The sequence below is a fragment of the Oncorhynchus tshawytscha genome, linkage group LG14, assembly GCF_018296145.1.
Source record: "Oncorhynchus tshawytscha isolate Ot180627B linkage group LG14, Otsh_v2.0, whole genome shotgun sequence".
In the NCBI taxonomy this organism is placed as follows: Eukaryota; Metazoa; Chordata; class Actinopteri; order Salmoniformes; family Salmonidae; genus Oncorhynchus; species Oncorhynchus tshawytscha.
In genome coordinates this window covers 22,987,084-23,008,905 of record NC_056442.1, presented here as the reverse complement: position 1 = coordinate 23,008,905, position 21,822 = coordinate 22,987,084, and the positions used below count along the sequence as shown (strand labels likewise).

Here is a 21,822-nt window from a genome sequence, read left to right as displayed (position 1 = left end):
GAGAATCTTGTTTCCCATGGTCAGAGTCTTCAGGTGGGCTGTCGTGCTTTTTACTGAGGAGTGGCTTTCGTCTGGCCACTCTACCATAAAGGCCTGATTGGTGAAGTGCTGCAGAGAAGGTTGTCCTTCTGGAAGGTTCTCCCATCTCCACAGAGGAACTCTGGAGCTCTTTCAGATTGACCATCGGGTTCTTGGTCACCTCCCTGACCAAGGCCCTTCTCCCCCGATTGCACAGTTTGGCCGGGCCGACAGCTCTAGGAAGAGTCTTGGTGGTTCCCAACTACTTCCATTTAAGAATGATGGTGGCCACTGTATTCCTGGGGACCTTCAATGCTGCAGACATTTTTTTGTACCCTTCCCCAGATCTGTGCCTCGACACAATCCTGTCTCGGAGCTCTACGGACAATTCCTTCGACCTCATGGCTTGGTTTTTGCTCTGACGTGCACTGTCAACTGTGGGACCTTATATGGACCGGTATGTGCCTTTCCAAATCATGTCCAATCAATTGAATTTACCACAGGTGGACTCCAATCAAGTTGTCGAAATATCTCAAGAATAATCAATGGAAACAGGATGCACCTGAGCTTAATTTTGAGTCTCATAGCAAATGGTCTGAATACTTTTGTGAATGTGATATTTTTGTTTTTAATAAATCTGCACACATTTCTAAAAACCTGTTTTCACTTTGTCATTGTGGGGTATTGTGTGTAGATTGAGGGGGGAAAATAATTTAATCCATTTTAGAATAAGGCTGTAAAATAACAATGTGGAAAAAGTCAAGGGGTCTGAATACTTTTTGAATGCACCTTTTTATATGTTAAATATCCATAAATTGTCTGAAACAAATAGAGCTATTTATTGACATGAGATATATATGTGCTTCAACAGAATGGTGGTGCTCATCTCTGTGCCGTCGATGACGCCAATGACCACATCCTGTCTGTGTGGAACTGGCAGAAGGAGAAGCAGCTGGCGGATGTGAAGGTGATGAATCCTCACAGACTATACTACAGTATGCATGAGGGGAGCTGCTTTCCTTGGTATTGCATGGTGTATCACTGCAATAATGACTAGTCTTGATTGATCGCTTATCATAAATAAAGAAAAGTGAAGGCGTCAGCAGTGTAGGCTTGGGTATGAGTAAGTGTTGTCGTCTGTGGTGCGATCAGTCACCATTGTCTGCAAGTTCAGGGGTCGAATTCTCCTCTCATCCCCTTCAGTGCTCCAATGACTCAGTGCTGGCCGCAGCCTTCCACCCCATGGACGCCAACCTGATCGTCACCTGTGGGAAGTCCCACTTGAACCTCTGGACCATGGACGGGAACACTCTCACCAAGCGCCAGGGGCTGTTTGAGGTATGTCGATGACCGAAATACAACTGTTAACTTCTGCCTCCTGTTACAACTGATAACCATAAAAAAATATATATTATGTACACAAAGTACTTATTGAATTATAACAGAACTGTTAAACCGTTTCTCCCAGAAAAACGAGAAGCCCAAGTACGTGCTGTGTGTGGCCTTTGCTGAGAACGGAGACACCATCACAGGAGACTCCAGTGGGAACATCTTCATCTGGGCCAAAGGTCTGTTTGAAGACAATCGCCTTCTCAGCCTCCATAATTCAGTGCTCTGCAATCATTCATTCAATTCACACATCCATTTCTTTACTTTCATGAAAGCAATTTATTAAGAATAAAGTACCAATCGCACAAGTCCACCTCAAACGTCCCTCCTTGAAGCATATTATTTGACAGCTGTTTGTGATTGACAGGTGGGAACCGGATCAGCCAGGTGGTGGCGAGGGCCCATGAGGGCGGGATCTTTTCCTTGTGTGTGCTGAAGGACGGTACACTGGTGTCCGGTGGAGGGAAGGACCGCAGGATGGTGCTCTGGGACCACGACTATAACAAGCAGAGTGAGATGGAGGTGAGAGAGGAGGGTGTGGGTGACTCTGAAGGATGAGTAAATCTTATGCAGATAAGGACATGCTGTACTCTATATGAGCCAAAATCCAGACTGCTGCTGAGGTCATTACCTCCCTTGACTTTTTCCTTAGCACAGGACGGTTAGAAAGACCAAGTGTTTGTTAACTAAACGCAGCAAAAAAAGAAACGTCCCTTTTTCAGGACCCTGTCTTTCAAAGATAATTTGTAAAAATCCAAATAACTACACAGAACTTCATTGTAAAGGGTTTAAACACTGTTTCCCATGCTTGTTCAATGAATCATAAACAATTAATGAACATGCACCTGTGGAACGGTCGTTAAGAGACAAGCAGCTTACAGACGGTAGGCAATAAAGGTCACAGTTATGAAAACTTGGGACACTAAAGAGGCCTTTCTACTGACTCTGAAAAACACCAAAAGAAAGATGCCCAGGGTCCCTGCTCATCTGTGTAAACGTGCCTTAGGCATGCTGCAAGGAGGCATGAGGACTGGAGATGTGGGCAATAAATTGCAATGTGAGATGCCTAAGACAGCGCAACAGGGAGACAGGATGGACAGCTGATCGTCCTTGCAGTGGCACACCACGTGTAACCACCTGCACAGGATCGGTACATCCGAACATCACACCTGCGGGACAGGTACAGGATGGCAACAACTGCCCGAGTTACACCAGGAATGCACAATCCCTCCAATAGTGCTCAGACTGTCCGACATAGGCTGGACTGAGGGCTTGTAGGCCTGTTGTAAGGCAGGTCCTCACCAGACATCTCCAGCAACAACGTCGCCTATGGGCACAAACCCACCGTCGCTGGACCAGACAGGACTGGCAAAAAGTGCTCTTCACTGACGAGTCGCGGTTTTGTCTCACCAGGGGTGATGGTTGGATTTGCGTATATCATTGAAGGAATGAGCGTTACACCAAGGCCTGTACTCTGGAGCGGGATTGATTTTGGAGTTGGAGGGTCCGTCATGGTCTGGGGCGCTGTGTCACAGCATCATTGGACTGAGCTTGTTGTCATTGCAGGCAATCTCAATGCTGTGCGTTACAGGGAAGACATCCTCCTCCCTCATGTGGTACCCTTCCTGCAGGCTCATCCTGACATGACTCTCCAGCATGACAATGACACCAGCCATACTGCTCGTTCTGTGTGTGATTTCCTGCAAGACAGGAATGTCAGTGTTCTGCCATAGCCAGCGAATAGCCCGGATCTCAATCCCATTGAGCACGTCTGGGACCTGTTGGATCGGATGGTGAGGGCTAGGGCATTCCCCCCCCCCCAGAAATGTCTGGGAACTTGCAGGTGCCTTGTTGGAAGAGTGGGGTAACCTCTTACAGCAAGAACTGGCAAATCTGGTGCAGTCCATGAGGAGGAGATGCACTGCAGTACTTAATGCAGCTGGTGGTCACACCAGATACTGACTGTTACTTTTGATTTTGACCCCCACCCCCTTGGTTCAGGGACATGTTATACCATACTGTTAGTCACATGTCTGTGGAACTTGTTCAGTTTGTCTGTTGTTGAATCTTGTTATGTTCATACAAATATTTACATTACATTTGCTGAAAATAAACGCAGTTGACAGAGAGTACTTTTTTTTTTGGAGTTTATATACACTACTGTTCAAAGGTTTGGTGTCACCTTAGAAATGTCCTTGTTTTTGAAATATATATTTTTTAAATTGTCCATTTAAGATAACATCAAATTGATCAGAAATACAGTGTAGACATTGTTAATGTTGGAAATGACTATTGTAGTTGGAAACGGCAGATTTATTTTTATGGAATATCTACATAGGCGTACAACAACCATCACTCCTGTGTTCCAATGGCACGTTGTGTTAGCCAATCCAAGTTTATCATTTTAAAAGGCTAACTGATCATTAGAAAACCCTTTTACAATTATGTTAGCACAGCTAAAAACTGTACTTCTGATTAAAGAAGCATTAAAACTGGCCTTCTTTAGACTAGTTGAATATCTGGAGCATCAGCATTTTGTGGGTTCGATTACAGGCTCAAAATGGCCAGAAACAAGGAACTTTCTTCTGAAACTCTTCAGTCTATTCCTCTGAGAAATGAAGGCTATTCCGTGTGAGAAATTGCAGAGAAACTGAAGATCTCGCACAACGCTGTGTACTACTCCCTTCACAGAACAGCGCAAACTGGCTCTAACCAGAATAGAAAGAGGAGTGGGAGGCCCCGGTGCACAACTGAGCAAGAGGACAAGTACATTAGTGTCTGTTTCTCAAACTAGACGCCTCACAAGTCCACAACTGGCAGCTTCATTAAATAGTACCCGCAAAACACCAGTCTCAACGTCAACAGTGAAGAGGCGACCCTGGAATGCTGGCCTTCTAGAGCAGAGTTGCTCTGTCCAGTGTCTGTGTTCTTTTGCCCATCTTAATCTTTTCTTTTTATTGGCCAGTCTGCGATGTGGCTTTTTCTTTGCAACTCTGCCTAGAAGACCCAGCATCCCGGAGTCACCTCTTCACTGCTTGACATTGAGACTGGTGTTTGGCGGGTATTATTTAATGAAGCTGCCAGTTGAGGACTTCTGAGTCGTCTGTTCAAAAACAAGAACATTTCTAAGTGACCCTAAACTTTTGAGCGGTAGGTAGTGTCTGTGTCCTTTGGGTAGTCATAATGCAACTTGAGAATGACCGATGAGATGTATAGTTTTATGCTCGTTGCTGTCGTGTGTCCTCTCTCTCAGGTGCCTGAGGCGTTTGGGCCAGTGAGAGCTGTGACTGAGGGGAAGCAAGGGGAGCTGTTAGTGGGGACCACCAAGAACACCGTCCTTACAGGCTCTTTCCCTGAAACGCTCAACCCTATAGTACAGGTACACAACCTCTCAATTTCCACTGTAACTAGTTATTTCCTACGCTTCAGTAGGAAGTATATATCTGTTTTTACCTGTTTTATAACCCCCATATTCCTCTTCTCTCCCTTCCTCTCTTACCGTTCTTCCTCATCGGTCTCCATTTGGCTTTTTCTGCACACGCAATACCCTTTCTCTATCATCTCACCTCCTCTCTTAATCTCTCAGGGTCACACAGATGAGCTGTGGGGTCTGGACATCCATCCTTCCATGGAGCAGTTTGTGACTTGTGGCCAGGACAAGCAGGTCCACCTATGGGACACCAACTCCCATCAGCCTCTCTGGAGCAAGACCATCGAGGTTCTCAATCTTCCGACTCTTCTCTGTAGCTAGTCTCTTTTGAATATACACCAGCTTCCAGAAGAGAGTTGTAGTTTGACGTAGTTGGTTCTGCTGTAATGACAAAGGCACCTGAATCAACATCTAGCTGTTTAGTGTATTTACATCAGTCCATAGTAAGTGTCCTGACTTCAAATCAAATCACATTTTATTTGTCACATACACATGGTTAGCAGAAATTAATGTGAGTGTAGCAAAATGCTTGTGCTTCCAGTTCCGACAATGCAGTAATAACCAACAAGTAATTTAACCTAACAATTCCACAACTACTACCTTATGCACACAAGTGTAAAGGGATGAAGTATATGTACATAAAAATATATGAATGAGTGATGGTACAGAACGGCATTGGCAAGCTGCAGTAGATAGTATAGAGAACAGTATATACATATGAGATGAGTAATGTAGGGTATGTAAACATTATATTAATTGGCATTGTTTAAAGTGGCTAGTGATACATTTTTACATCAATTCTTCCATTATTAAAGTGGCTGGAGTTGAGTCAGTATGTTGGCAGCAGCCACTCAATGTTAGTGGTGGCTGTTTAACAGTCTGATGGCCTTGAGATAGAAGCTGTTTTTCAGTCTCTCGGTCCCAGCTTTGATGCACCTGTACTGACCTCTCCTTCTGGATGATAGCGGTGTGAAATCAAATCAAATTTTATTTGTCACATACACATGGTTAGCAGATGTTAATGCGAGTGTAGCGAAATGCTTGTGCTTCTAGTTCCGACAATGCAGTAATAACCAACAAGTAATCTAACTAACAATTCCAAAACTACTGTCTTATACACAGTGTAAGGGGATAAAGAATATGTACATAAGGATATATGAATGATGTGATGGTAGATACAGAGCAGCATAGGATGAGTATGTAAACAAAGATAGTTAAAGTGGCTGATATCAAGTGCAGTCAGTATATACAGTATATACGAGATGAGATGAATAATGTAAACAAATAAGTGGTTTATATATTTACATCATTTCCCATCAATTCCCATTATTAAAGTGGCTGGAGTGGCAGTGTCATTGTCAGTACAATGTTAGTGGTGGCTGTTTAACAGTCTGAAGATAGATGCAGTCTCTCGAGCTTTGATATAGAGTACAACAGGCAGTATGTCCTTGATGATCTTTATGGCCTTCCTGTAACATGCCTGGATATTTTCCCCCGAGATGAATAATGTAGGGTAAGTACCAGGCGGTGATACAGCCCGACAGGATCCTCTCGATTGTGCATCTGTAAAAGTTTGAGTGCTTTTGGTGACAAGCCAAATTTCTTCAGCCTCCTGAGGTTGAAGAGGCGCTGCTGTGCCTTCTTCACCACGCTGTCTGTGTGGGTGGACCAATTCAGTTTGTCTGTGATGTGTACGCCGAGGAACTTAAAACTTACTACCCTCTCCACTATTGACCCGTCGATGTGGATAGGGGGGTGCTCCCTCTGCTGTTTCCTGAAGTCCACGATCATCTCGTTTTGTTGACGTTGAGTGTGAGGTTATTTTCCTGACACCACACTCCGAGGGCCCTCACCTCCTCCCTGTAGGCCGTCTCATCGTTGTTGGTAATCAAGCCTACCACTGTAGTGTTGTCTGCAAACTTGATAATTGAGTTGGAGGCATGCATTGCCATGCAGTCGTGGGTGAACAGAGAGTACAGGAGTGTCTTGTATGTGATGGTGCACCATGCAGTCCTGCTGATCCTCCATGTCTCCCACTGTTCCCCAGGACCCAGGGCGTTGTGCAGGGTTCCACCCCAGTGGAGCTGTGCTGGCAGTGGGGACCATGACAGGAAGGTACTGTACATCCTCAGACCCTCACACATTGGCTTACCAATCATCTCTTATTGGACAATGAAACGCTAACGGCACATGTCCCCAATTCGTTTAGACAGGATGAAGGATTTGGTATGGAATTTGAGTACAGGGTGTCATTCCCCTGATACTATCAAATGGTCTCACTTACAGTATACTTCCTCATCCTGTCTGTGTGTCTGTAGGTGGTTGGTGCTGGACGCTGACACCCGAGACCTGGTGTTCATGCACACTGATGGCAACGAGATAATCTCTAATATCAAGTACTCCCCAGGTACTGTACAAGACACCGTCATTTACAATATCATACTGTGTATCCCAACTTAAATATACACATTGTTAATGGCTCCAATAAGTCTGAACAAAACAGTACAGGATTATACAGTATTCTTATCCTCCACCTCCTACATCCATTAAAAAAAGAACTCTCCTGCTCTTAGACGGCAACTTCCTAGCCGTAGGTTCCCATGACAACTTTGTTTACATCTATGCCGTGATGGAGAATGGCAAGAAGTACAGCCGTGTGGGGAAATGCACTGTAAGTAAGAAAGACAATCCCTTTTATGGAAAATTAAATCCTTCTATTTTCTGAACTATTACACTAACATTTTGGGGATTTGAAAAAAAAAAAAACATTTTTTTCCTCCATAGGGTCACTCCAGTTTTGTCACCCATCTGGATTGGTCCGTCGACAGCCAATACATTGTAACCAACTCAGGAGACTACGAGATCCTATTCTGTGAGCCTCTTTTGTCCAAACGGATAACTCTGTCTACAACTGTAGTCTATGTTGTGTTGTGGTACATTCATGCTCGTCTTCTGTTTGTGGTAAAGGGGAAGCTTCAAGCGGAAAACATGTGACGAGCATGGACCTAGTTCGTAATGTGGAGTGGGCAACCTCCACTTGTGTTCTAGGCTTCAGCGTCTTTGGTGAGTTACCACTTCCTGTTTGGGGTAATGATGGCAAAACCAGACTGTAGCTTTATAAATCCAAGAATCGAAACGTATATGCTTCAACTGTAACTCACTGAGTTCTTTACACTCAGTTCAGGTCACTCAAGTCCAACCACTTTAAAATGGAGCTGTTAGTATTTGCAGTTGTATCAAGTGGAGTCTCTTGTTTCCTGCCTCTGGGCTGGTTTGGTTCGCAAGTAAACAGTCTACCCACCTATTTTGTTTTACTGCTATATCACTGGTTCTGTCTAGGCGTTTGGCCTGACGGTGCTGACGGCACGGACATCAACGCCGTGTGCAGGTCACATGACTCCTCCCTGCTGGCCTCTGCTGACGACTTTGGCAAAGTGCACTTGTTCTCCAACCCCTGCTCCCAGCCAAGGGTACGCTTGTCATCATTTACGTCTTATACGTTTTATTTGAGTGTTTTCTCATCCACTTAAGTTAACCTGTTTGCATCTAAACATATGTAAGTTAATTATTCAGGGGGAAACCCTTCCAATAAATCAATGTTTTTTGTTTTAATGAAGTGGAAGTTAGGATTTTTCTAATGAATTGTTAACCTTTTGTGTCCGTCTCCCTTCTCCCTCCTTGTCACGACATGCAGGCCCCAAGCCATACCTATGGTGGCCACAGCAGCCATGTGACCAACGTTGCCTTTCTCCACGACGACAGTCACCTGATCTCCACTGGAGGGAAGGACACCAGCATCCTCCAGTGGGTGGTCGCCTAGACAACCCTGCAGCATCAGTCTCCACCGTCGCCTCCTGCCCACCAGAGGGCAGCAATGCTGTGCCTATAAAAACACCCACCTTTAACCTTCTCCTCTCTGCACATATGTTTGATGGTACTGTCCTGAGGTGCCACTAGGTGGGGCACTGACTTCAGAGAATAAGCATGTCAGACTATTTTAAGGCTATTTAAACACAGTTGTAGCTGCTATTTATGTTGCAAAGGTCTATAGAGGTATATCTGAGTGGCTGTGGTATTCTAATATTAACTGTATTGTGGTGGTGTGGCACCTAGCACTTAATACATATTTAGGAGTAAGCTTAAGCTGTGCTTTGCCTTCGTTTTGTTAATAAAGTTTCTAACCCAATCATGTTTGAATAATCTCTGATACTGTATTTAAAGAGCTATTTACCAGAGGCAGTGATTCAAACGGTGTACAGCGACTTTAAAAGGTAGTGCTAAAATAATGATGTTGAATGTAATGTACAATTGCAAACCATCTTCTGACTTGCTTTAGTGCTACCGGTATTTAGTCAATCTACTACAGTGTACTCGTATCACTTCCTGCCAATGAAACATACAGAAGTTTCCCATTTACACCCTAGGCTTTTTCCACATGCCTAGAGAATACGTACTTCATTGTATTTTCAGAAGTGACCCCTGCTGTGTATTGCCGCTGTTCTGTTTAGACAGTCAACATGCTGACGACAATAACATCCCTTGTAACCTATTTGTTTGAAGGGTCAAGGCCTAGCCTGTTGTTATTGGTCATGAGGCTGATGTGGTGGTGACCTGTCAACACGTGCCTGATTAGCAAAGAGGAAGAAGGTCATGTTAATGCTGTTTCAGAGGATTACCGTCTCCTCGGGATCCTATTTGTTTTGCCCTCTGTGCTTCAATCGTATGGATGAAGTCATGTTTTTTCTTCTCCTGTAACCCCTAGGTAAACAGATGTTCTTGATCACTGACCATTTGGAATCCTATTTTAGTCAGTACTTCAAAACACTTAAAGTTCATCGTTGGCAAATATACTTTCAAGTACTTTGTTGTGTAGGGTTTTGCACCAAAAACCTCTGCAATCCTATCTGTGCATCAAAGCAATTGCTGTCCCACTTGAAATTTAATCTGTCAACTATTCAGAATACCTCACTCATCATTTTAAAAACATTCCCATGTTTTCCTGAAAAGAAACAAGAAAATGGTGGGGCATGTGCGTTGACTGTCTACATATACCAAACCCTGCTGCACTGTATTATGTGAAACGGATCTCTCCAAACCCAAGCTCAAGCAGGAAGGTTAGTGGATTTTAATCTTCAAAGAGGAAGTGCATATCTTTGATGCTGCGGTGGCTGTGTCGAAGCCCTGGTGTGTGGGAACACTATTCTGCCTCTTTCCGGGCTGCCTCAAGTGGCTCCCTCCCTGGTCCTCAGTCACTGAGGTTGGGGGGTGGGGGTAATAATATCGACTTCTTGGGGGATACGAAACCATATTGCTGACATTTCTCAAGTGGAATTAGGCGGATGAGACTCCCAGCAGCAAGTGCCGAGCAGTCGCTTGTTGAGTGGCTTTTGCTGTGTTTTCACTCAAAGATTAAAGCCCAGGCTCAAACTAGAACAACTTCAGTAATAGAAAGTGTAGATCATTTACCCCATCTCTCCCCTTTGAAATTCCCTCTAAGGTTGATGACAAAAATTATATTCTTTGTGGTATAAATTATGATTTGGTCATTTTGAATAAATTGGCTTACCATAAAGTAGGTCTAAATGTTTTGAAGTGCCTGCTGCTTATCAGATGTCGAAATCAAGTAAAACAAGTAGTTTATTTTATTTCAGGATATTTTAAGATATTTTACATTGACCATTTAAGGTAGAACATCTTAAAATATCTTAATTAGATCAATTACTCGTATTAAGCCTTTTTAGGGTTAAAATAATTTTTCATGGTAAGAACTCACCCCACCTTCCCCCCACTAATTTTAAGTATTTTATTCCTCAATATATGCTTACATTTTAAACTTTTTGCAGTGTAAATAAATCTGAGCTGCTTTTTTCTGTCAGGACCATGGGCTTAAAGACAGAAGGATGCCTCAGACTCATTACCAACATATTTATCCATATTTAGCTCTAATACTTAAGTCTCTGATAAACATAACATATTACAGGTTTAGGCAAGATTCCAAATCTAGAAATGTAGACATAAGAATACAAATGAAATGCTATACCTTTTGTCTCAATTTGCTGCAATTGGCTTGTCTGTGTTTCTTTTGAATTCTTTCTAAAAAAGTTTATTTTCAATCTCACTGCAAGGTGCCTGTCTGATGAATTGATGGGTTAACATTTGTAGACCTAAGAATGGCCACAAGGGGGTTATGGCTCCAGTCCAATATCAAGATCTATAAAGTGTGGTGCCCATTGGATGCCCAGTAGTAATTCAAGTCAATAGCCAATTCGGAGGAATCATTAATCGGGTTATCTCTTGAACCATTCAAGACCAGAATACTTCTGATTTATATACATTTTTGGATCTCTGTGTATAAATATAATTGGAATGGAATGAATCCTCTTAAAACAAAGTATGCATTTTTAGTAGGAAAGTGGGAATAACTGTTGATGTTTACCCCTTAGAGATGGTGATTCAGGACAGGAAATAAGCAGATAGGCCAAAACAGATTCCAAGTAAAACCGCAGCGGGTTGAAGAGTTTGACTTGGGTCTCCCACATAACATAAAATTACGCTTGACATCTATTTGACTCTTTGACACACGTCTAGCCCGTACTGAGTCTGTTTACCATGCTTCTGAACACACTGTGTTCCCATAGCCCACCACACTGTAGAGAAGCCATCTCCCTTTCACTCTCAACGAGGACCATTTAATTGATCACCTTCCATCACCTCCCAGTCTCTGGTCTTGTGTGCAGTATTTATGTCGGCCACTATGAATCAATCTCCAGCTGGATATACAGAAGAGATACACTGGGAATCCTTTTCCATTTATGGCTCGCTTGTGAATTATAGATGTTCCCTCACACTTAGGTGCCCATAAACATTCTCTCTTCTACTTTATAGCCCTGACATCCCAGCAGACTGGATGAAAGACTAATTGGATCTCTCACCATCACAACGTAGACTCACAGGTCATGTGGACAGATGCAGTTTCTACAACACCCGAGTGACCACTGACTGTATGAAGTAAATTATTCAAATACTGAGCTATATTGTACGCTCCAAAAAATTGGGAACTTATGCTATTTGATACTAATTCAATTGCTCAGAGAAAGACATTTTGTTTAACAAGGTAGGGGTCAAAATGATTGATTGTTTAGTATTTTGTCCCATATTCCTAGCACGCAATGACTACATCAAGATCGTGACTCTACAAACTTGGATGCATTTGCAGTTTGTTGTGTTTCAGATTATTTTATGTCCAATAGAAATGAATAGTCAATAATCTATTCTGTCATTTTGGAATCGTTTTTATTGGAAATAAGTATATAATTTGTTACTAAACACATTTACGTAAATGTGGATGCCACCATGATTATGAATAATCCTGAATGAATTGTGAATAATGATGAGTGAGAAAGTTACAGAGAGTCAAAGATCATACCCCCAAGACATGCTAACCTAGCATGTCTGGTGGTATGATCTTTGACAAATTTCAGACCCCACTGTATTTCCACATCATATACTGTAAGCTGGAATGTTGTTGTCATCATGTGGGAAAGATACCTGCCCTGGGTGAAAAATTCTAATAGATACCTACTATTTGTAGATACCTGCCCTGGGTGAAAAATACCCTTCTCTATGTTTCAGGCTTTAATCCTCCATGTAACAATAATTTCATGTTTATATGTAGTATATAGATGTGTAATGTATGCTTCAGGATATACAGGTAGGAAATATATGTAAATCCTTAGGTAATGTTTATCACGTTTCAGGTAAGACCCAAATGCAAACTGTGTTGAAGTAAATATGTTTATTACAGCAACAGGGGCAGGAAAATGACAGGTCAAGGGGTCGATAATACAGAGTAGTGGCAAAGGCACAGGACGGCAGTCAGGGTCAGGTCAGGCAGAGGTTGGTAATCCAGAGTAGGTGCAAAGGCACAGGACGATAGGGAGGCTCAGGGGCAGGGGCATGCAGAGTGGTCAGGCAGGCGGGCTCAGAGTCAGGACAGGCAAAGGTCAAAACCAGGGGAGCGAGAAAAAGAGCGACTGTGGAAAAACAGGAGCTGAGACAAACCGCTGGTTGACTTGACGAACTGGCAACAGACAAACAGAGAACACAGGTATAAGTACCCAGGGGATAATGGGGAAGATGGGCGGCAAATGGAGGGGGGTGGAGACAAGCACAAGGACAGGCGAAACAGATCAGGGCGTGACAGTTTGTAGAAACCTGCCTGGGTGAAAAAGTCCCTTTAAATGTGGAAAGCTTTACACTTCATTAATTACATATTTATGGTGTGCTTATAGATGCCTAATGAATGCTTCCTTATACAGTTAATGTAAATCAATACCAAATTGATGTGTAAATAATTCTCACTGTGACCTCTGAAACATTTTACCTGCGTAGACTGGATATAGTATTTATGACCTCTTCAATAGACCTGAGCTCTGCCCAGTACAAAAGAACAGGAAACAGAGGCTAATTTCACTCCAGAATACATGTACCAGTCTCCTCTCTGGGAATATTTCACATATCCAGATACTACTATTTTAATTATTTGAATTAAGTCATGGTCAGTAAAGGCTATTATCTCTTTACAAGAGACTACAGCATCATTAAAGCATGGTGATGCAGCAGTGTTCTGTCCAACATTCTGTTTACTATATGTGCTACTGGAAAATTGTACTAAAAAAAGAAAGAGCCTGGATTTGGCCTGGGTCAAACCCCTTGCCAAGACAAATAGACACAGCTAGGAATGTATGTCCATAACAATAATTAATTGACACTACAGGGATCCATATATGCACAGGCGTGCTTTTGAATTGGAATGTTGATGATTCTGTATTGAATGGCTGCTAACTCGTGCATGATGTACACTGAGTGTACAAAACATTAAGAACATTTTCCTAATATTGAGTTGCACCCACTTTTGCCCTCAGAACAGCCTCAATTTGTTGTGCATGGACTCCTCAAGGTGTTGAAAGCGTTCCACAGGGATGCTGGCCCATGTTGTCTCCAATGCTTCCCGCAGTCGTGTCAAGTTGGCTAGGTGTCAGCTTGGGTGGTGGACCATTTTTGATACACACGGGACTGTTGAAAAGCCCAGCAGCGTTGCAGTTCTTGACGCAAACCGGTGTGCCTGGCACATACTACCATACCCTGTTCAAAGGCACTTAAATATTTTGTCTTGCCCATTCACCCTCTGAATGGCACACATACACAATCCATGTCTCAATTGTCTCAAGGGATAACAATCCTTCATTATCCTGACTCCTGTCTTTCATATACACTGATTGAAGTGGATTTAACAAGTGACATCAGTAAGGGATCATAGCTTTCACCTGGATTCACCTGGTCAGTCTATGTCATAGAATGAGCAGGAGTTCTTAATATTTTGTACACACAGTGTATATCCTGCAGTGCCTTAAAGCTCTGCAGTCCCCGACATTTGCTTACTGCTTGGCCCAGTGCTTGTAACGGTATAAAGTTCAGGCTTTTACAGGATTGAATGGCTGCGCATTCTGAACTCTGTTGAGAGTGAACCAGATAGCTGAGATCCCCTAAAACCTCTTGGTGGAGATTGTTCTAGTGCTGAAATCAGCCCATGCCTGAGCTCTGAGTAATGTAGTAACTGTTGTAGGCTACACTGTTGTATTGTGTGTGAACTAAAAATGGATACCGGTAAGTGGATTATTATTATTTATTTTAGCATGGACACAATGTCCTCCTCCTGTCACAGTCTTGATTCATGTCCAGAACATACTGGGGGACTTGGTGGGAGGAGCTCATAGAATATAGAAAACAATGTTGTTTTTTTTATGGTGGAAAAACTTTAATCTAGCAAATAAGTATTTGATCTGATGTGGAAATCTGTACACGCTACAATGCGTTGCTCCATAGGCTAATGTAGGTGGGTTACTATGACTCCAGGCCTGCATTTGACAAACCCCTTGCCTTTATCTCTCCCGTAGATTGTAATCGCCCTAGGCGATCTGTCTCCGTGTCTCTTTGGAGGTTTGGTTTGATCAGAGCTGTTTGTGCTGTGCATTTGACACATTCCATTTGCCACAGTAGTGGGTCGGCAAGGCATAGTGGGGTACTCTCTCTCTCATTCTCTCTCCCTCTCTTTATCTCTTGAGTTCATCTGGTGTAACACATGATGAATCTCTCTGAAATGGGTGCTATGCACCGTAAAATGAGGAAGGTAGCTCTTTTAATGGACTGGAATGACTCTGTTGTTGCTAGGATAGAGACCTTTTAGTGTGATGTACAGAAAGATGGGCCGTGATTTCAGCAGGTTTCATTTCACATTGAATCTCTCTTATGGTGTTGACCATTACTTTCCAATCGTTTATGTCTTGTTCATGGCTGCAATTGAATCACTATCACTATCACTTTCTCTTTCTCTCTCCACCACCTCATTACATAGAGTGCTGGTATAACAGTTTATTTGAAGTATCCCACTGTTGAGGTGAACCTATAAATGTTTCAATATTATGAATATGAAGTACTGTTTTCATTCACAACTATGCCCTGGGATCCAGCCCAAAACCCCATCTTGGCTGTGACGGTAACAGCACTTAAATATTCTCTGAGGTACGGTGCATTCAGAAAGTATTCAGACCCCTTGACTATTTCCACATGTTGTTACGCTACAGCCTTATTCTAATATTGATTAAAATATTTGTTTTTCTTAACAATCTACACACAATACCCCATAATGATGATGTGAAAAATGTTTTTTAGAAATGTTTGCAATTGTGTTAAAAATACATTTAAAAAGCACCTTATTTACATAAGCGTTCAGACCCTTTGCTATGAGACTCGAAATTGAGCTCAGGCACATCCTGTTTCCTTTGATCATCCTTGAGATGTTTCTACAACTTGATTGGAGTCCACCTGTGGTAAATTCAATTGATTGGACATGATTTAGAAAGGCACACACCTGTCTATAGAAGGTCCCACAGTTGACAACGCATGTCGGAGGAAAAACCAAGCCATGAGGTCGAAGGAATTGTCCGTAGAGCTACGAGACAGGATTGTGTCGAGACACAGATCTGGGGAAGGACACCAAAACATTTCTGCAGAATTGAAAGTCCCCAAGAAGACAGTGGCCTCCATCATTCTTAAATGGAAGAAGTTTGGAACCACCAACTCTTCCTAAAGCTGAGCAATTGGGGGACCATTGGGGGACCAAGAACCCAATGGTCACTCTGACAGAGCTCCAGAATTCCTCTGTGTAGATGGGAGAATCGGCCATTCCGATTAAGCGGTCGACCTCTAATCCAGACCTTATGAAAGTTGCCCAGTATACCCTTAAACTTGTAATAAATCAAATCTAGTGATACATAACTTGACATTGTGGGAAGATAACCAACCTTCCAATTAATGGAAATGCACTTCTTAGCCACTATAAATGCTTGGTTACACAGTTTCCTCAGATAACAGTTTCCAGTGTCAATGTTTCCAAGCAAACAAAAACAGAGAGAAGGGAGAATCTGTGGACATGCTGAGATAAAAGAACATATGCATAACATATGCAAATATATCCCTTTAGGGTTGTATATGGAATGACATGACTGCACGTAATTCAGTTTCACTGGCATATAGTACGTTCTATGGATGGCCTTAAACGACAGTAATTTATGTCTGAGATTATATGAACATGACTGGGCATTCAAACATATCTGTATCCATTCATCATCATCATCCATAGCTTATACCAGGTCTCCTCACATTTTAGTTTGACATGTTTTTGTTTTGTGTCATCGAGAAAAGCTTTTATCAAACCTTGATACAGTTTGGATATCAACTGTGGAGGTTTGCCAGACTGCCTTAAAACATTATCTGGCTTGTCCAGTGTTTTGCTGCACAGAGAGAATAAAGTGTTGTGTCTGCAACAATGTATTTCCCTTCCATGGCCTTCCCTGGCCACCTGACCCTGCTGAGATCCCTGTCGCCATCTGATCCTCCTAAAATGAGGCATGATAAAGAATTACCTTGGTGTACATTTAGAAATATTATACAAGAATAGAATCAATGGTTCAATATTAGAAATGACCATTATTCCCAGATCCCAGACTGTAGCTTTAAACTGCTGTCCTGTACAGATCCACAGATGAAGCAAACTCCATTGCACTCCATAATGCCCTTTCCCACCTAGACAAAACACCTATGTGAGAATGCTATTCATTGTGTGTTCAGTCCCCTCCTGTACCTATGTGAGAATGCTATTCATTGTGTGTTCAGTCCCCTCCTGTACAACCTGTTCACTTATGACTGCACGGCAAAGCACGACTCCCATTCACTGCTTCAACTTCTGTAGCCTACCTCTCCTAGCTGGGCGTGAGAGTTCAAGTGTGCCTAGTATGTGTGGTCTCTCTAGTGTTGGTGCCTACATGGACGGAGAATCAAGTGGCAGTTAACTTGAACATGAAATTAACTTAAATATGATTAGAGAGACCGGGTCAGTCAATTACTTATATACTAATAGTCTTAGTAAAATTATTTGTCTTCAACTCGCAATCTGTGGATTCTATTCGATTACCGTAATTGCTGGACTATTAAGCGCACCTGAATATAAACCGCACCCACTGAATTATTAAAAAATATGTATTTTGTACATAAATAAGCCGCACATGTCTATAAGCCGCAGGTGCCTACCGGTACATTGAAACAAATGAACTTTACACAGCCTTTAAACGAAACACGGCTTGTAACAAAAATAAATAGGCTTTAACGAAACACGGCTTGTAACAAAAATTAAAACAGTAGCCTACCAAGAAAGTCATTGGTCACTATCTTGCTCCTCCTGTGCACTGAAACCACTGAAGTCATCTCCTTCGGTGTCGGAGTTGAATAGCCTCAGAATTGCTTCATCCGATGTTGGATCGTTTTCATTGTCGCTCTAGTCACTTTCATCCGGAGGCAAATACCCCGCTGAGCTCATGCTGCCCCTTCAACACGCAGCAGTCCAGCCTTTCGAAACCCGTTGATGATAGTGGATTTTTTGACAATGCTCCACGCTGTCAGGACCCACTGGCAGACTTGACCATAAGATGCTCTTCGCCTGCGGCCCGTTTTAGTGAAGGATTTCTCCCCACTTGTCATCCAAGCCTCCCACTGAACAAGGAGCGCCACCTTAAATGCACGATTTACACTGATGTCGAGTGGCTGCAAATACTTTGGGCCATCTGCTTTTCTTCCCTCTGAAAGCTTTTGTTGTCTTTCTGCACTGAGTCAGTTCCTCACGCTTCTGTTTCCAACGTTTTATCATCGACTCATTAAAGGCCAAGCTCCCATGCAGCAGCTCTATTTCCTTTTCCAACAGCCAGATTTATCGCCTTCAACTTGAAAGCTGCATCATATGCATTTCTCCGTGTCTTTGCCATGATGAGGGTGACAAAATTACTACCGTAATCAGAATGATGGGAAGTTTGAGCGCGCTCGATTTACGTCACATTATGTGACGGTGCTCAGTTTTTTGGCGGCATGAATCTTGTGAAAGAGGGAAAAATCCATAAATTAGCCGCGTCATTGTATAAACCGCGAGGTTCAAAGTGTGGGAATAAAGTAGCGGCTTATAGTCCGGAAATTACGGTAGATAGATTGAAATTGTATGTTAAACATCACAGCATAGCTGAAAGATACAGTGGGGCAAAAAATGATTTAGTCAGCCACCAATTGTGCAAGTTCTCCCACTTAAAAAGATGAGAGAGGCCTGTAATTTTCATCATAGGTACACTTCAACTATGACAGACAAAATGGATCATCCAAATGCTCTCTAACAAACTTCAGATGGGCCTGGACATGTACTGGCTTAAGCAGGGGGTCACATCTGGCACTGCAGGATTTGGGTCCCTGGCGACGTAGTGTGTTACTGATGGTAGGCTTTGTTACTTTGGTCCCAGCTCTCTGCAGGTCATTCACTAGGTCCCCCCGTGTGGTTCTGGGATTTTTGCTCACCGTTCTTGTGATCATTTTGACCACACGGGGTGAGATCTTGCATGGAGCCCCAGATCGAGGGAGATTATCAGTGGTCTTGTATGTCTTCCATTTCCTCTTACAGTTGATTTCTTCAAACCAAGCTGCTTACCTATTGCCGATTCAGTCTTCCCAGCCTGGTGCAGGTCTACAATTTTGTTTCTGGTGTCCTTTGACAGCTCTTTGGTCTTGGCCATAGTGGAGTTTGGAGTGTGACTGTTGTGGACAGGTTGTGGACAGGTCTTTTATACTGATAACAAGTTCAAACAGGTGCCATTAATACAGGTAACAAGTGGAGGACAGAGGAGCCTCTTAATTAAAGAAGAAGTTAGAGGTCTGTGAGAGCCAGAAATCTTGCTTGTTTGTAGGTGACCAATAGTGCCATACATGTGTAAATGGCTAGCTAGTTAGCGGTGGTGCACGCTGGTAGCGTTTCAATCGGTGACATCACTCGCTTTGAGCCCTTGAAGGAGTGGTTCCCCTTGCTCTGCAAGGGCCTTGGCTTTTGTGGAGCGATGGGTAATGATGCTTCGAGGGTGACTGTTGATGTGTGCAGAGCGTCCCTGGTTCGCGCCCAGGTCGGGGCGAGGGGACAGACGTAAAGTCTATACTGTTACACATGCATTCAAACATATTCAGTTTGCCTTGCTATTATGATTTATGTTGTCCTTGATGTCTTTTGCAATGTTGTTTTCTGTTTTCCTTTGTCTTTTTTCTCTTTTGCACATTTTGTTGGTGCATGGGGGGGATGGAATTATTTTATTTATCATTTTTTTCTCAGGGGGAGGGTCTGTGGGTGGGGGTTTGGATGGTTGAGGGGCAGCTCTTGGGGAACTGTGGGGTGGATCTTGGAGGGCTACTGGCCTGGCGGTTGGGAGCTTGGGCCGGGTCCCCATTTTTGACCTTGTGGGAGATCTGTCAACGTGCCTTTGAGCAGGGCGATGACCCTGGTTGCTTCTTGAGCAGGGTGTTGATCCTGGTTGCTTTTGTGTGTCGCTCTGGATGGAAGGCTGTTAGATGACCAATGTGATGTAGTTGTTAAGCGGCTTCACTGCAAGTATATTGTATGTTTTAAATATTCAATAAAAAAATATATAATAATAAAAAATATGAAAAATAATATGATTAGACTGTAGTTTACTACAGTGTCTGTAAATAAATATGGATAATGGAAAGAAGTGGAGGGAACTCACCAATGTGAGTCAAAGTGCAATCAAAAAATGTAATCATCATTGAAAAGGAAAAGGCACAACGCGCACATAGGTTAGGCTACTATGGGGAGCGACCACTGTGCCTTTTCATTTTTGATTAAAATTGATTACCCATTTTATTTGTCTCTGCGTGCAAATCGTCCTCCTTAAAGGTAGGCTATATCCAATAGGTCCATGCAAAACGTAGCAAGTGTTGCTGTCATCATTCTTCCTGCTTCCAGTTCAGTAGTCATACCTGTGAGATCAGGTGCGCTTGTGGTCTCAATTAAATAGAGTAGGCTATAGCCTATACATGGACGGAGGCACGGGCAGTTATCTTTCCAAGGAAATGTACTTCCTATAGGTCTATGATTAGGCTATAGTTTACTATATTGCCTAGAAATATGACAGAATATTGATCACTCATATTTCTCCATCTGAAAATCTTCCCACTCCTAACAGGTAGGCTATACAAATAGCTCAAGAGAAAGTGCAAGTCTCTCCAACTCTGCTCTCTTCAAACTACATCTATCATATTGGCTGACATAGCCCAATAATAGCAATATAAGGGCCATGTGAGAATCTCTGGTAATCGAATCTATTTCCGAAGTTATTTTTGAGCGTTTGATATTGCCTATGGGGCGCAAAATTGCTGGAACCATGGCCGGCAAGTGAGCTGCGTCACATACGCCTAAAATAACATTGTGGGACTGTGGTTGGGTTTGGGACCAGTTCTTGCAGTAGCAGGTAGGAGGTGGACAGACAGCCAGCAGGAGCAGTAATGTTAGAGCTGTTTATTACTGTGTGAAAAGTAGGGAATTAGGTAGGGAAACTGACAGATCAATAACGTTACATTGCCATACTGACTAATTAAATTAACACTGCACTGAAAAATCATCAGAATATCAATCTTCAATCATTTGGCCGGTGGTTTCATCGTTTGATTCAGGTTTAGTGTGATTGAGAGAAAAATAATAGCTAATTTTAGCCCCTTTTTGGCCAGCTCTCTCTAATGCTACATCAACTGGCGAAAGCTAGCCAAGTTAATTCACTTCTGAAACGGAATAAAAAAGGCTAGAAAACATTTCCGTACAAACAACAGCTCTTAGATAGCGATATGAGGAGGCTATTATTACTATCTGACAGATAATTAGAGGCTAGAGCTGACCTGGCTGTGGTAGCTACTAGTTAGCGTAGCTTATTCATTCACTTCAGTCGAGAGGGGATGAAACATTAGCTAACATTACATGTCAGTTACAATACTAGTTTAGCACTGTGAATAAACACTCGTTTCGCTTTTTTCTGTTAAGTTCAACAGAAGCTACCTTGCCAGCTACATCATTAAACTAAAGAGTAGCCAGTCTCTGCTCTGCTTTCTTTTACAACTCGTGAAAGAGCGCAACACATACACACTGAACTATGCTCAACTCTCCCATGCTGGTCCATCCAGAAGCTTTTCCTTCATACAGCCTGTCAGACCATCCTATATCCAGTCAACTGAACACCTCAAACAGCCTACCAGACAGCTCGGAGGCATCCGCATGGTCTTAAAGCACACCGTTGCCGATTTTTGTATCACATTGCAATGATAACAATGTGAGTGACTAAAATGCAATTTCAGAATGTGGGAGGGACATGACCCCCGTCCCCAGTGAAAATTGCGCCCCTGGAATATACTTTATCAGCGGATGAAAGGTTAAGAAAAATGTTAGTCATCCTGTAAACCTACTCTCCCCTCCCCCCATGATGAATTTCCCTGAAATGGAGCTATGCACCATAAAATGAGGAAAATGGCTCTTTCAATGGACTGTAATGACTTTGTTGTTG

General features: G+C 42.8%; 1 protein-coding gene across 4 annotated transcripts in view; it reads left to right on the top strand.

Moving 5' to 3' along the window:
• The window catches only part of LOC112266783 (echinoderm microtubule-associated protein-like 2), a 38,194-nt gene extending 29,171 nt beyond the window's left edge, over positions 1–9,023 (top strand). For all 4 annotated transcript variants that reach the window (XM_024444575.2, XM_024444576.2, XM_024444577.2 and 1 more), the window contains 13 exons: positions 890–985; positions 1,222–1,356; positions 1,487–1,586; positions 1,775–1,929; positions 4,661–4,786; positions 4,994–5,125; positions 6,885–6,952; positions 7,156–7,244; positions 7,411–7,508; positions 7,622–7,709; positions 7,805–7,900; positions 8,177–8,307; positions 8,532–9,023. In XM_024444575.2, the coding sequence (XP_024300343.2) occupies positions 890–985; positions 1,222–1,356; positions 1,487–1,586; positions 1,775–1,929; positions 4,661–4,786; positions 4,994–5,125; positions 6,885–6,952; positions 7,156–7,244; positions 7,411–7,508; positions 7,622–7,709; positions 7,805–7,900; positions 8,177–8,307; positions 8,532–8,657 (1,440 nt within the window). In that variant the 3' untranslated portion in view covers positions 8,658–9,023. The remainder of the gene's footprint in view (positions 1–889; positions 986–1,221; positions 1,357–1,486; positions 1,587–1,774; positions 1,930–4,660; positions 4,787–4,993; positions 5,126–6,884; positions 6,953–7,155; positions 7,245–7,410; positions 7,509–7,621; positions 7,710–7,804; positions 7,901–8,176; positions 8,308–8,531) is intronic.
• The last annotated feature ends 12,799 nt before the right edge of the window (positions 9,024–21,822 follow it).